Consider the following 16,695-nt stretch of genomic DNA (forward strand, 5'->3'; position numbering starts at 1 on the left):
ACAGTATAATTTCAGTTGGCCATGTAATGTCCTTTACTGCAAGAGAAAGAAAATCCTTGGTTCAGGATCCAATCCAAGATCATACACTGCATTTAGTTGTATAATGTCTTGTTAGTCTATCAGGCTGGCACAGTTCTTTAGTCTGTCTTTCATGATCTTGGTATTATTATTTTTTTTCAAAGAATATGCCTCAACGTAGGTGTGCCTGATGTTTCCCATCAGATGACATGTTACACATTTTGGCAGGAATACCACAGAAGTGATGCCATATCTTTCAGATCAAGAGGCATATGATATCTATTTGTCCCATTACTAGTGATATTAATTTTGATCACCTGTTTAAGGTTTTATCTACCATGCCTCTCAATTATAAAATTAGTATTTTCCCCTTTGTAACTAGTAAGTTTTTTTGGGGAGGGTATGTCGAGATGTAAATATCCTGTTTCTCATTAGATATTAATTCACTAACTGATTTTATTATCACACACTGAGAGTTCTTGCTTGAAACAGTTTTTACCACAGTGGTTATCAATATCATCATTCCTTCTACCTTTATTAAGAGATATTCTAATGTTAAGGCGAAGCTACTCTTTTATCTCATTTATTTATTCATGTGTATATGCAATGATACCAGTATGGACTCTTGGATCCATATTTTACTCTTTATGTTATAATCAGTTATCATCATCATTCATTTTAACATTCAAGTTACCCAGAGTTGGCCGCATGGGGACTCCACAGAGAGGCTTCTGGGGTTTTACATATCCACACCATTCTGAGTGACATCCTTGTGCAGAGGCATGCTAATCTCTATTTTCCAATTTCAGTATGTGTGCTGCTGAGGTGAGCACATCATTTTTGTTTTTTAAGGTTTTATTTATGTATGTATATATGTACGTATGTATTTATTTATTTGAGAGAGAGAGAGAGAGAAGCAGGCTCCGTTGCTCAGCACAGACCCCAGTGCAGGGCTCAATCCCACAACCCTGAGATCATGACCTGAGCCAAAATCAAGAGTGGGACACCTGCTGAATGAGCCACCCCGGCGCCCCGTGAGCTTTACATCTGAATTTTACCTTCTGCTACCTTACTTTTTTTTTTTTTAAAACGTGTCTTTCATTATTTTATAACAGTCTTTTTTCTTTTTTAAATTTTTATTTATTTATGATAGTCACAGAGAGAGAGAGAGAGGCAGAGACACAGGCAGAGGGAGAAGCAGGCTCCATGCACCGGGAGCCTGACGTGGGATTCGATCCGGAGCCTCCAAGATCGTGCCCTGGGCCAAAGGCAGGCGCCAAACCGCTGCGCCACCCAGGGATCCCAACAGTCTTTAATTTTATAATGAATTTATAAAATATTTTACAAAACAAATTTCATGATATTTTATGATAGGTTTCGTATGGTTTACCAGGTATATTATAATTTGAAAACAGAACTAGTTTTACCTCTCCCAACTTTTATGCCTCTAATTGCTTTCCAATCTTAACAGCATTGACTAACGCCTCAAGTACAATGAATACCTTGAGTATTATGCTGAATAGCAGGAGATCATGCACATCCTTGCCTTGTTCTTCAATAATGGAATTGCCTCGTATTTTGCCTTGTATTTCTCCTATTAAGGATTTAAAACTAAGAATATCAGGCAGCCCGGGTGGCTCAGCAGTTTAGCACCGCCTTCCACCCAGGGCATGACCCTGGGGTCCCAGGATCGAGTCCCATGTCGGGCTCCTTGCATGGAGCCTGCTTCTCTCTCTGCCTGTGTGTCTCTGCCTCTCTCTGTGTTTGTCTCTCATGAATAAGTAAAATCTTAAAAAAAAAATAAAACTAAGAACATCTATCCATCCATTCATCCATCTTAATCTCTCTTCTTTTAAAAATATAATACCAATCTCTATATTTTGAGTTTTTCTCTGCCCCAGGAAAGGTAGTGATTCTACCAAAAGCTTTTTAGGCATCTATGAATATATGAATTTTCTCTTGAGATTTGTGGTAGATACATTAATTAATTTCCTAATTTTGAGCTGACCTTAAATTCCTTTAATCTCATTTGGTCACAGTGTATTATTTTTGCAGTGTAGCATGTTTCTATTTCCTAAAATATTTAACATTTTTGCATTAATATTTGTTACCTGATACTGGTCTATGATTTTTCCTGTTTCCAGCAGGCTTAGATATCAATATTATACTTGCTTCATAAAAAGAATACTCATGAGCAGTTTACAGAGCTTTAGAACAATCTAACCTTTGAGACCTGATAGACTTCTCCTATGAAGCCATCTGAGCCTGGTGCTCTTTGTGGGTAGTTCCTTGAAAACTTGCTGTTTCTTCTAAAGAAATCTTTCCATTTCTAATAGCACAATTTTGACAAACCACCTTTTTCTAAAAAATTATCCATCACAAACAAGTTCTAAAATTTATATAAAGATATACAAAGTAGTCTTTTAGGATTTCACAATTATTTCAATGATATGTCCCCTTGTTATTTCTTGTTTCTATTATTTGTGATTTTTCCTTTTTAAAAAAATCAAGTCAGCTCATGGTTTATCTACTGTGTTAACTTTTTCTAGATCTTTTTTCTATTTTTTACCTTAAATTCTTTCAAAAAACATTTTATTAATTATTTTTATTGCAAAAGAATATATGTGAGTTAACAAATTTAAGTAGTTCAGCAAGGATATAAAGTTAAAAGCTGTAAGTTTTCTTTCCCCCCAAAGCACCAAGAGGATTATCAGTTTTTATTTTTTATTTTTTTATTTTTTTTTATTTTTTATTTTTTTTCAGTTTTTATTTTAAACAGCTTAAGGGGGATGCCTGGGTGGCTCAGTGGTTGAGCACCTGCTTTTGGCCCAGGGTGTGATCCTGGGGACCTGGGATTGAGTCTCATATTGGGCTCCCTGTATGGAGCGTGCTTCTCCCTCTGCCTGTGTCTCTGCCTCTCTGTGTCTCTCACGAATAAATAAAATCTTAAAAAAGTATACAATTTAAAATATTTTATATTTGAGAGAGAGTGTGAGCACAAGTGGGGGAGGGGCAGAGGGAGTAGCAAACTCCCTTTGGAGCAGGGAGCCTGGCATGGGGCACAATCCCAGGAACCCCAGACCATGACCTGAGTGGAAGGCAGACACTTAACTGACTGAGCGACCCAGGCATTCCTAGAGTATACATTTGATAAGTTCTGATATATATGTACCCTGGAATCATCATCAAAATAAAGATAATATATTAATCACCCTCAAAAGTTTCCTCATGCCTCTTTGCAACTTCTCCCTCTAGTCCTTTCCCAAGCAACTGCTGGTCTCCTTTTTGTTATCACAGATTATCTTTGTATGGACATATGCTTTCTTTTTTCTTGGGCAAATATCCAGAAGTGGATCATAAGCTAGGTGTATGTTTAAACTGTTTTTCTTACATCTTATTTATTTATTTAGAAAGCATGTGCATGCAGGCGTTGGGGGGGTAGAGAAGGGGTGGAGGGAGATGGAGACAATTTTAAGCAGGCTCCACACCCAGTGCAAGCCCAATGCTGATGTCAGGTTCAATCTCATAACCATGAGGATCATGACCTGAGCTGAAATCAAGATTCGGACGTGTAACTGACCGAGCCACTGAGGCATCCTCAAACTGATTTTCAAAGTGGATGTATATTTCATATTCTCACCTTGTGGAGTATGAGGGTTACAAATGCTCCATGTCTCTGTCAAAACTTGGTAACAGACAGTTAAAAATAATTTAGCCATTCTATTTTTTTTTTTTAAGATTTTATTTATTCATGACAGACATACACACAGAGAGAGGCAGAGACACAGGCAGAGGGAGAAGCAGGCTCCATGCAGGAGCCCGATATGGGACTTGATCCCGGGTCTCCAGGATCATGCCCCGGGCCAAAGGCAGCACTAAACTGCTGAGCCACCGGGCTGCCCTAATTTAGCCATTCTAATGGGTGTGTGGTGGAACCTCCTCATTATGGTTTTGATTTTTATTTCCTTAATGACTGATTATGCTGAATGTCTTTTTATGTGTTTACTGGCCATTGTCTTTAGAGAAATGGCTTTTTGAATACTTTGCCCATTTAAGTTGGGCTGTCTTTATTACTGTGTTGTAAGAGTTTTTCTTTTTTTTTTTTTAAGATTTTATTTATTTATTCATGAGACACACACAGATTGAGGCAGAGACACAGGCAGAGGGAGAAGCAGGCTCCGTGCAGGGAGCCTGATGTGGGACTCAATCCTGGGTCTCCAGGATTAGGCCCTGAGCCAAAGTCAGACGCTCAACTGCTGAACCACCCAGGCGTCCCATAAGAGTTCTTTACAATATTCTGGATACAAGTCTCATGAGATACATGATTTGAAAATATTTTCTCCTAGTATATGGCTTGTCTTTTTATTCTCTTAAAGAGTTTTTTTCAAGAACATAAGTTTTAATTTCAACGAAATCCAATTTGTTATTTTTTTCTTTTATGGATTGTACTTTCAGTATATATTATCTTAGAAATCTTTGCCAACCCAAAGTCCTGAGGATTTTTCTATGTTTTCTTCTATAAGGTTTATATTTTTAGGCTTTACATTTATGATCTATTTTTAGTTAAAAAATTTAAAAAATATTTTATTTATTTATTCATGAGAGACACACAGAGAGAGAGACACACACAGGCAGAGGGAGAAGCAGGCTCCATGCAGGGAGCCCAACATGGGACTCGATCCCGGGTCTCCAAGATCATGCCCTGGGCTGAAGGCAGTGCTAAACTGCTGAGCCACCCAGGCTGCCCTTTAGTTAATTTTTGTATATGATGTGAGGCATGGCTAGTCAATCATTCTAGTATCATTTATTGAAATGATTTATTGAAATCACTTTCTCTGAATTGCCTTTGTACTTTTGTCTACAGTTGTCCATATATATGCTGGTCTATTTAAGGATTCTCTAGTAGGTTCTGCTGATCTAACTGTCTTCAAGCCAGTACCATAGTATCCTGATTAATGTATTTTTATAAGTCTCAAAATCAAGTACTGTGAATCCTTCATATCTTTAATTTTTTTCAAAGTTGTTTTGGCTATTCTAGATTTTTGCATTTCCTATGATATTAGAATTAGTATGTCATTTTTTATAAAAAGGCCTCAGATTTTGATTGGGGTTGTACTAAATTTAAAAGTTCAAATCAGAGGTAACTGACATCTGAATAATATTAAGGCTTAGAAACCACAAACATGATGTATTTCTCCATGTATTTAGGTCTTTAAATCAGATTTATTTCTAAGTATTTAATATGTTTTGATGCCACTATAAATAATACCGTTTTTCAAAATGTCAACTTATGGCTGGTCTAAGTACATAGGAAAACAATTGACTTTTGTATAATGAATGATACTACAATCCTTCATTCTTGCTAAAGTTATTAATTCTAGTTGTTTTTTTGGGTAGATTCTATCACATTTTTTACATAGACAATCATATCATCTACAAATGAACACAATTATACTTTTTCCTTTCCAATCTGAACAAATTTTCTTTCTTCTTGACTTACTGCATGGCTAGGGCCTCTAGTATATAGTATAATGCTGAAAACAAGTGGTAAAAATGGATATTCTTGACATGTTTCTGATGGGTGTTTGATTTTGTTGAATGCTTTACTTGAACTACGGAGATGACTGTATGATTTTCCTTTTTTAGTTTAATATGGTGAGTTACAATAACTGATTTTCTAATGTTTAAATTTACCTTACACTCACTGCATAAGCCCTACCTGGTCATGGCATATTATCTTTTTAATATATTGTTAAAATTCAATTTGCTAAATTTTTGTTTAGAATTTCTGCATCTGTGTTTTCAGGTTTTGAAATTTAGGTAATGTTGGACTCAAGAGACTGAATTGGGAAGTATTCCTTCTTTTTAAATTTTATGGTAGAAAAATGGGTATTAGTTCTTCCTTAAGTGTTTGGTGGAATTTATTAGTGAAGCCATCTGGGCCTGGAGATTTTTTTGTGTGTGATTTTTAAATGTAAATGAAATCAATCTCTTTTAGTAGACAGGTCTATTCAAGTGGTCTGCTTCTTCTTATGTGAGCTTACGTAGTTTCTTTCAAGGATATTATCCATTACATCTAAATTGTTGAACTTTGTGGTATAAAGTTGCTCCTAATATTCTCTGATTTTTCTTTTAATATTTATATATTCTATCATCTCTCTCATTCCCTATATTGGTAATTTGCTGTCTCTTCTTTTTTTCCTGATCAGTCTGGTTAAAGGTTTATCAATTATTTTGATCTCAACCAGTTTTTGGTTTCATTATTTATGTTTTTCTGATTTTTATTATTTCTTCCGTCTGCTTATTACATAGTTTCTGTTTTTATTTACAGTATGTCCTCCATTTCTCTCTTTCTAGCCTTTTACACTTGGCATTTATTCTTATTCACTTTTGTTTGGAAAAGTTTTTAAGGCTATGAATTTTCCTTTGATTACTGTTTTAAGAGTCTCATGCTCTACCAACTGAGCTAGCTGGGTGCCCTTGATTACTGTTTTAAATGTATCCTGTGGATTCTGGTATGTATTTTCATTAAGAAAATCTATAATTTCATTTTATATTTTCTTTCACATAAGAGTTAATAGGTAGCTTTAAAATTTCTAGTTTGCTATGCCTTAGTGTTTTTTTTTTTTTTTAAAAGATTTTATTTATTCATGAGAATACACAGAGAGGCGAGAGAGAGGCAGAGACACAGGCAGACGGAGAAGCAAGCTTCATGCAGGGAGCCTGATGTGGGACTCGATCCCGGGTCTCCAGTATCACACCCTGGGCTGCAGGTGGCGCTAAACCGCTGAGCCACCAGGGCTGCCCTGCCTTACTGTTTTGGTTTTTCGAATCATTTATATTTCTAACTTTGTGGAACTTTCTAATATTTTCTTCTCTACATGGTCTGCGTAAGAAATAGCTTGCTGTGGGGCGTCTGGGTGGCTCAGTCAGTTAAGCAACAGCCTTCAGCTCAGGTCATGATCTCGAGGTCCTGGGATCAAGCCCCACATTGGTCTCCCTGCTAGGAGGGAGACTGCTTCTCTGTCTCCCTCTGACACTAACCCTGCTTGTTCTCTGTGTCAAAAAACAAAACAAAGCACAATAAACAAAAAAAAAACCTTAAAGAAAAAAAAATAGCTTGCTGTGATTTGTTTACTTTCCATTTGTCAGTAATTTGAAGTTTGAACATTATCTTTCAGGTAGGGTGAAGATGTGGTTTTTACATTTTTAAAAAATTTAAAAGAGACACAACGTTATAAATAAAGCTAAAGCTACAAATTCCTTCCCTCACCTCCCAAAGAAAAACCACTGAAAAATGGTTTTGTATACTTCAGAAGTAGATGTGTATCATTCCCATGCATGTTTTTGTTACTAAATATGTATCCATAAACTGTATAGCCTGTTGTTATTTTAGTTTATATAAATAGTATCATACTGTATATCTTTTTTGCAACTTTACTCATTCACCATTGTATTCTGAGATTTATTAATGTAGATATGTTGCACTAGTGAAGTTTATGCACTCCAGCTGCTATATGGCACACTGCATCAATAAGTAACAATTATCATTCTCCTTTGTTGATTCCAATTTTTTACTATTATAAAGAAATACTATGAACATATTTATACATGTTCATCTTGAGTAAATTTCTACTTAGATACCAAGAAAGCAAATTTTTGAGGAGTGTCTGAATGGTATAGTCTGTTAATCTGACTCTTGGTTTCGGCTCAGGTTGGTTGTGAAGATCCAGCCCTGAGTTAGCAGCCACAGTCACCACGGAGTCTGCTTGAGTTTCTTTCTCCCTTTCCCTCTGCCCCTCCTGCTCATGCTTTCTCTTTCTCCCTAAAATAAACAAATAAATCCTTAAAAAAAAAAAAAAAGTTTTTGTCTCATAGGGTATGAGCATTTATTAGATACTGCCGAAGTCTTAAAAGAAGTTTTACTAATTTATATCCCCACTTATAATACCTAAGTTTCCTATTTTCCCAAATTCTTGGCATCACTGGACATTTCCATTTTTTCAATTTTTAAAACTTATCAGAGCTAATTAAACCTCTTATATAAAGAAGTATTTATAGATGGAAACTGAGATGCTGAATTACTGCTTTATATTTTATAGGTATTCCATTACTGAGTCTTAAACTACTAGTTTTAAAGGTATAAAATATTTTTTTAAAAAAGATTTTATTTATTTATTTATTTATTCATGATAGACACGCAAAGAGAGAGGCAGAGACACAGACACAGGGAGAAGCACGCCCCCAGCAAGGAGCCCGATGTGGGACTCAATCCCAACCCCAGGATCATGCCCTGAGCCAACAGCAGACGCTCAAATACTGAGCCACCCAGGCGTCCCAGTATAAAATAATTTTTTTGATGTTTATTTTCTAGGCCCAAAGAATACTTTAACCATAGCAGTGTGCCTGGAGTACAATGCTTTGGCTTTACCATAAAACTGCTTTAACCCAATGTTAATATCATCAGACTACTCTGAAGGATTTTTCAGAAAATCTGTTGCTGTTACAGTGCTGCTGAGTATTTTTTACACTGTTGTTAGTTAAGTGTGACTATCCAGGAGGAATTTTTGTGTAGTCTCAGGACGGAAGCAACTACATGTATCTTGAACATCTGGTTCATTTTTATTAATGAATACTGTTGGTCTTAGCTCTTTAATTATGCTAGATGTTGGAAAGCTATTGCTAAATACAAGGTCTATATCTAGCAAATGTATAGGCCTTAAAATAATAACCTTGCTTCTTAAATTCATGTTACCATTTCTGTTCTCATTTTCTTTGTTAATCTTTATCTGCTTTATTTTTTTCTGAGGGGAGATGGTAAGGGCAGGGGGAGAGAGAATCTTAAGCAGGCTCCATGCCCAGTGTTGAGCCTGATATGGGGCTTGATCTCACGACCCTAAGATCATGACCTGAGCTGAAATCAAGAGTCAGATGCTCTGAGCCACCCAAGCACCCCTGGATCTACTTTATTTTGTATGCATTTTTCTAAGCCACCACAATTAATATTCAGTTGAATAAATTCATTACCCTAAGTAAAATGATCAATGCTATAACATTTATATTTAAAAAAATGAATTAAAAGTTTCTATGCCATCATTCTTTTATACTGTCAAAAACATATCTGATTAGAAAATATATTCTGAAAAAAAAAAAAAAAGAAAATATATTCTGGGATCACTTTGGTGGTTTTTTTTTTTAAGTTTTTATGTTTAGTAATTTCTACACGCAACATGGGACTCAAACTTAACAGCTTGGAGATCAGGAGTCGCAAGCTTTACCAAATGAGGCAGTAAGGCACCCCTGGTGCTTACCTTTTCTGCTACTTCCCGCACAGACTGAACACTTGTTCCATACAGATGGTTGTTATACTGGCCAGCTTCAATAAATTTATGTTCCTGAATATCTTTTTCCATCTGCTCTCTTGAAGTCACAAAATGATAATCTCTTCCATCTACCTCATAGTCTCGCTTTGGTCTAGTTGTATCTTTAATAGAAAATAACTTGAGGATGTGTTTAGTATTAAAAAACACAACAAATCCATTCTCTGCTTCAATAATTGTCTTGTCAAGTTCAACACAATGGGAATTAATTGAAACTTAAAAGCAAAATATGGAGGAATTAACTGATAACTTAGCATAAAATCATTAAAGAAATGGTACTGTTTATTTTTACCATACATGGTGACAAAATATTAAAAGAAATAATGAAGAATTTTTATGTGGTTTACTCACGAGGAACACATGATCCAAATTTGTCAGGAAATTCTGAGATCAAGTCATCATTTATCCTGTCTTTCATAGGTCCCAATATGATCACTGGTCGAGTATAATTAACTATAAAGATAAACTGCATGTTAAAAGGAGTAAACACTCAACAACAATCTACTTTAGACTAGAGAACAAAAGTATCCTTAGATATTATAAAAAAATGTTTTTCTTTCTCCACCAATGATGCCTAACTTGCTAGTTTATAAACCTTTATGGAGATCTTTTTTTTTTTTTAAAGATTTTATTTATTTATTCATGAGACACACACAGGAGACAGAGCCAGAGACACAGGCAGAGGGAGAAGCAGGCTCCATGCAGGGATCCTGATGTGGGACTTGATCCTGGGACTCCAGGATCACGCCCTGAGCTGAAGTCAGATGCTCAATCGCTAAGCCACCCAGGTGTTCCCCTTTACTAAGATCTTAAACTTAAGTCAATCTCCTATTGGAAGTCACACACTTGATAATTCAATCAAGTTAAATTCAGAATTTTAGCAGATAGTGTTTCTATACATTGCTAATATCTCATTACAAATGAGAAAACAGTTTAGTGTTTACTGATCCTTTTTGAAGTAGAAATTGTTAGGAAGGAGATCAAAGAAGGGGAAAAGTGGGTTACACTTTACACTGGATTGTAAGGAATCATGCTAGAAGCAGGGAGATTGACAGTATGAATCAGAATTAACATTATGGTAGCAGGGATGAAAAGAAGGTTTTAAGTAAGGAAGATATGAGAGAAGAATAAATAGGGCCTAGAAAGTGATTGGACAAGGGAGAGGAGAAACAGAGAAAGATCAAAGATGTTTCCAAAATTTTGAACAAGGGTCACTGAAGGGCAGTGATGCAATCATGAGCACTGGAAAGAAGTTGCTGAGGAAATAAAATAGCAATATAAAACAGTTAAGATAAAATGACCAGATCCAACTTACTGTGAACTAAACCATGTTTCATAAAATACATATAACAAATTTCTATAGATATACAGAAAAAAATATACAGCAAAATTCTAATAAAACATTATTTTGAGGTGTCAGACTTATTTTCTAAGCTAAGAAACGTATTTTTCTAGATTATAAAACATCAAAAGGCTTCACAAACCTTCTTGTTGATTCACTGGCTCATAAGATAAGACATATTCTTCTTGACCACCTATTAGTTTAAAATACAGATGAGAAAGTCTATTAAGATAACTAATGCTAATTTATTTCTTCATTGTAACATATAAATTACTAGGACTTTCCTGAGAAAATAGCAAAAATGTGGAAAAGATACTTTATAAATTATTTGTGGCAAGATTAAGTTAAAGAAGGAAGTGGTAAATTATGAAGTCATAAATTTGATAAATGTAAAAACAAAATATAACTGTTGTTTAACAACTGCTTTTCTGTTATTCTTTTAAATTCTAATTAGATCCATTTAAACCTTCATTTGTGATGTCATGTACGTGATACTACTTTTTTATTTAGAAGCTAAGAATTATTAAATCTCTTAAAGATTAATACTTTAAGGAACAGTTCTACATAAGTGTGTATTTATGTAATTTACTGCTATTAAGAATATGCTGCTGTTTTGATCCCACCAGATATAATATTAAGTAGGATATATATACATATTTTTGTAATTACAGCTATCTTATAATAAGAAATTTTAATGTAAAGGTAAAACTATTGTTACTATTTCACTGATGAAAAAACTTTACTAATTGTTCTAATAATTCATTTATTCAATTAAAAAATAACATTTAAAATGGGTTTTAAAAAGCTTTAGATAAAAGCATTCCTTTCTTCTAGAATGGGATGCTCACAATTCATGAATTTCTCAATAAGGCCAATTAGATCTTCAAAAACATCAACAACAACCAAACCTTTTGGATAAAATTAAATCCTTTCAACTCCAACTACGAATCACATAAGATAGTAAATGAAATAAAATAGATTTTGCTTTGATTTAAAAGCACTTTAGAAATTAAGTCCTCTAAGATTAAACTAAAGGTTTAGAGCTTAAGAATATACTCAATAAAAAACTTTACAAATTGTATCTGGACTCAGTAAAAGGAACTCAAAGAGTTAAAAATTCTAATTCTCAACACACACACACACACATACAGAAAACAAACTAGGAAGGACTTTTACTTCAAGTGGTTCAATGAAAACAATGTTGGATAACATATTTGAGGATTTTCTCCTTGATTATTGAGCTTCCACAGCAAATTTTTCACTAAATTTGGCTTTGGTTTATATCATATATATGCAGCTGTAGATCTTTTAAATGTATATACTGGCTTTAAAAGTGTATTTTACTGTTTTAAAAGTGTTCTTTCCTGTCTTAAAAGTGTGTTTTACTGTTTTATCATAATATATAAAATATATATTTACAAGTTGCTTGAAAAAATATTGTATGTAAAACATGGTTTACATATTAGCAGAAACATGCAATATGAAATTCCACACCTAATAATTCATGCAAATGATGAGACAGACAATATATACTTTCATTACCTTTCTTTTTTTTTTTTAGTCTGGAAAGCTACTCAACTACTCTGTGGTGAATTCTAATTATATATTAATAAAACACTAATAAATCACATTCCCATACCAAAAAACCAAAATTATGTAACTATAACGCAAAAAATTACTACCAATCAAATAAAGGTTAAAAGTATATATTGTCAACATGAAAAATATCAGAGACTGATGTTAACAGGGTAGACCTTTTGAGCAGCCATACTCATCTGTAATCAAGATTACTTTCATATTAGACAGCAGTAAAAAAAAAAAAGTTAGAAAAGCAATTTTAATTTTTAAGGTACCACAACTGATAATATTCATGTATTTCCCCCCTCCTCCCATGCCCAAACCTGTTAAAAAAACTTCACATGCTTGTATAGTTCACTTAATAATATTATATACAAGAATGTAACATAGAATACCAAAAAAGATATCAGTATTATTGTTTGAGCAACTGTTGGAAGATTTTTCCTTCATCTTTTAGGTTCACTAGAAGCTGGTAATAAACAAGAACTTGATCTAGATCAATACTGGTGACAAAGAATAAAAAAGGAAATAAAGCTAACTATAATTTAGCACTACTGAAAAACACTTTAATTCTCAAATTAAAAACAATTACTAAAGAAAATGGCAAAAATACAAGTTTATCTCTCATTTAACTAGATATTTTCTTGTAAAAGATACACACACACGTGTACTATGTACACAAATAGCACTGCTTGTAAAAAGGATTTTAGAGTTTTATTAAAATTTTGGAAATTAACTTTTGTACATATAGTATGACTTTATTTTTCAAGTATAGATATTACTTGGCTTTCCCTGATTTTAAAATATTAAACATCTAATGTGCAGTTTTTTGAATGTATCACTAAGACAAAAACCTCCCAAAGGATATATATTACTTCTGATTACAAAAGAACAAGTAACTTAAAACACTTACGGTAACTACTTTCACTATCGCTGGCATTAGAAGTTATATGCTCTGAAATTGGAGGACAATGGAAAAAATAAAGAAAACAGTGTCATGAGTTTAAAAAAGCAAATTACCAAGATAAACACAAGGCGACATTACAAATGTTGAGATATAAATCACACATACTCAAAGAATTTTTAAAAAGCATTTCTGATTTTCTTTGAAAAGTTTTTTCCCCCAAATAAATAGGAATTAGGAAGGAAAAAAACCCGTGATTAAGGACAATGCTCCATTTATGTACAACACAGTTTATGAACAAAATCTATGACAAATATCCAGTAGAAATATAACAACAAAGAGGGCAAAGTGATCCTAAATTAGTCCAAATGTAGACACAGAACCCAAAAAGAGAAAATGCAGTTGACACCATTTAATTTACGAAACAGTAATGACCGACAAGAGACAAGTTATATTTGAGCAGATACCCATTTTAATGAAGGGATATCTTAAAAAATAAGTGATCTTATTTTGCTTTTTAAGTTCAGCTTCTTTCTTGTTCCTGAAATGAAATCCTTGTTTTTGAGATCATACGGATAACACATTTTAGATGTCATAGATTCATATACTTCAAAAAAAGTCAAATGGAAGGTAATTATAGAAGGTGAGATTGTATTTTAAAACAGACTAGTATTTCTGAGAAACTCTGTTTTGATGAAACTGGCAATGGCTGCTTTGCAAAACAAAAAAATTAAGCAAATACATTTACTTGTAAATTGCTTGGCATCTCCTTGAAAGCAACCCCATTTTATAACTTGATTGTTTGGTAAATATCAGGTACTCTTCCCATATAAATGTAATCTTGAATGTTCTCTCATTAAGTATCTTCCATTGAGTATAAAAAAATTATTTATAAAAACTAAGAAACAAAATTTTCCATAGGAGAAAGAGAAATTTACATTTCTTACATGAGGCAGGGAAAAAAATTTTAAAGGATAAGGAAACAGCTTGAGGAGAAATATCTGCTGTATCATACCACCCACAGAATCTCCTAAAATCAAGATGCACTACTGAAAAGTTCTGAGAGTGGTAGAATTTAAAGATTTCAAATGAAGGTAATAGTTCCTGAATTGCTGTCATAGTGAAAAATAAGTCTGCTATTCTAACCTGTTAAAACAAGATATAATTTTCTTTCTCGCTTTCTAAAAATTGCAGTATAGTTGACATAAGATGTTGTCTTAGTTTCAGGTTAAGGATGTAACTTTCTTAATTATGATTATGTATATTTTAAATACAGCAGGGACATTAAAAATCATGATTGTATAACATGACAGGCACATGTAAAATGTTTTTTAAAAGTTTATATTTAAAAATTTCTTCCCATGTTATCACATGTATTTTATTTTATTTATTATTTTTTTTTAAATTTTTTTATTTATTTATGATAGTCACAGAGAGAGAGAGAGAGAGAGGCAGAGACATAGGCAGAGGGAGAAGCAGGCTCCATGCACCGGGAGCCCGATGTGGGATTCGGTCCCGGGTCTCCAGGATCGCGCCCTAGGCCAAAGGCAGGCGCCAAACCGCTGCGCCACCCAGGGATCCCTTATCACATGTATTTTAAAACAATCATCTGAAATTGTTGTATAATGCTCTATTGAACTGATAAATCATAATTTACTTCTTATTACTCAGACATTTTAGTTTGCTTTATTTTCCACAAACATCAGTAATTATTAGGAATGTCTTCATTTATACAGCTTTTTATCTGTTGTCCCATTTCCTTAAAGTTCATTCCCTGAAGTAGGAACGACACACAAAATTCTTAAATTTATAGTAGGATTAGTATTATACTCTACAATCTCTAATATGTAAAAGAGAGAAACATTTGTTACTGCAATGGAGTGAGCGAAGGGGGAAGGTAAAGTGGGAGTATAGAAGAAACAAAATTAACAAAATTCTGAGTTGACAACTGAATACTCAATAGGGTTTATTTTACTATTCTACTATCGAATATATTTGGCTATGTTATATAGTAAAAAGTTAGTTACTACAAATCTCTTTTCTGTCTTCTACTCATTTCAAGTTCTCTAAAAATACTAATAGTTGCTATGAAATCAAATTCTTCAAGTTCTTTCAAGCATCTTTTCATGCAACTCTATAATAAAATTCTGCTGTTCAAAGCATGGCCCTTCATCATCACGGCTTGGGAGTTTATTAGAAAGGTAAAATGCTTTTTTTCCTTGATAATTAAAAATACATTTTTAAAGAAACTTCATCAAAAAAGATATTCAAATATCCAATAAACATATAAAAAGGTGTGCAAGTTTTTCCTGTAATTTCCCCCTATAATTACTTATCAGGGAAATGCAAAAAGAAGCCAAAATGGCTATCTTTACCATTCATCAGAATGGCTAAAATGAAAAAATAAAGAGATATGCCAAATACAGAAAAGAAACGTAGCAACTGGAACTCGTAAGGGCTGGGGGTGGCAAAATTGGTACTACCGCGGGGGGCAAAATTGGTACAACCACTGTGGAAAATTATTTAGCAGTACCTACACTAAAGCTCAACAGATGTATGTATGCATGACCTAGCAATTTCTTTCCCAGTATTTCCCCAACAGAAAGGCATATATATGTTGACCAAAAGACATAATACAAGAATGTTCAAATCAGCATTATTCAAAATAGCCCTAAATATATGTTTATTTATAAATCTGAGATAATATACGTAGTTTTGTATTTTTTCATTTATATATGAGCATTTAAAACCATGTCATGTTTTAATATGATTTTCAAAGTTGTATGATAAAATATGGATAAATAATTCATTAATAACTTCTCAAATGTAAGACATTTTAGGATGGTTTCAAAAATTTTTTTGACTGTAATTTCTGAATAAGATTAAAATAAATTTCCTGATATATTAACCTTAATCCCTATCTCTGGTTACATCCTTAGGATAATTCCTTGAAGAGGAATTAGTAGGTCAAAAGATGTACTTTCCAAGATATGCATAATTGTAATATATTAAAACTAGTCATTCCATACAACTCTACCACTGAGTTCTCCTTTACAAGAATGTTTGTCAAGATAATGGATAGAAACTATCATTTTGTTTATTGATTACTGGGGACATTAAGCATTTTTATACACTCATTTCATTTGTTATCTTTTGAGCATTCTTCTTATAGCCTTTGTTCAATTATCAAATGAAGAATTAGTCTGTTTCTTATGGATCTGTTAGAAATTCATAGTGTAAAGATATTATCCCTTTGGCATACATGGTATATTCTTCAAGTTTTAATTTTGATTTTGTTTATGATGTTGCATGACCACAACCATTTCAAATTTCTCTAACCAAGTCTCACTTCTAATCAGACACTCCTTCCTGAGAATGTATCATGTCTTTTCTCTTTGCTCTCCTTAACTACTACCTACACATCACCAATCTCAAGCAATACTACTACTCTTACTCTTTATACAAATAAAAAT

The 16,695-nt window shown here is 33.4% G+C and overlaps 1 protein-coding gene across 31 annotated transcripts in view; it reads right to left on the bottom strand.

Moving 5' to 3' along the window:
• DLG1 (discs large MAGUK scaffold protein 1) overlaps nucleotides 1-16,695 on the bottom strand; it is a 228,720-nt gene that overhangs the window by 9,530 nt on the left and 202,495 nt on the right. For 19 of the 31 annotated variants that reach the window (XM_072726180.1, XM_072726293.1, XM_072726258.1 and 16 more), the window contains 5 exons: nucleotides 13,232-13,273; nucleotides 12,495-12,530; nucleotides 10,883-10,933; nucleotides 9,750-9,851; nucleotides 9,330-9,502 (listed from right to left, as the gene is read on the bottom strand). In XM_072726180.1, the coding sequence (XP_072582281.1) occupies nucleotides 9,330-9,502; nucleotides 9,750-9,851; nucleotides 10,883-10,933; nucleotides 12,495-12,530; nucleotides 13,232-13,273 (404 nt within the window). The remainder of the gene's footprint in view (nucleotides 1-9,329; nucleotides 9,503-9,749; nucleotides 9,852-10,882; nucleotides 10,934-12,494; nucleotides 12,531-13,231; nucleotides 13,274-16,695) is intronic. The other 12 variants (XM_025990307.2, XM_072726250.1, XM_072726280.1 and 9 more) reach the window with 1 other exon arrangement.

The sequence above is a fragment of the Vulpes vulpes genome, chromosome 1 (genome assembly GCF_048418805.1).
Source record: "Vulpes vulpes isolate BD-2025 chromosome 1, VulVul3, whole genome shotgun sequence".
Taxonomy (NCBI): domain Eukaryota; kingdom Metazoa; phylum Chordata; class Mammalia; order Carnivora; family Canidae; genus Vulpes; species Vulpes vulpes.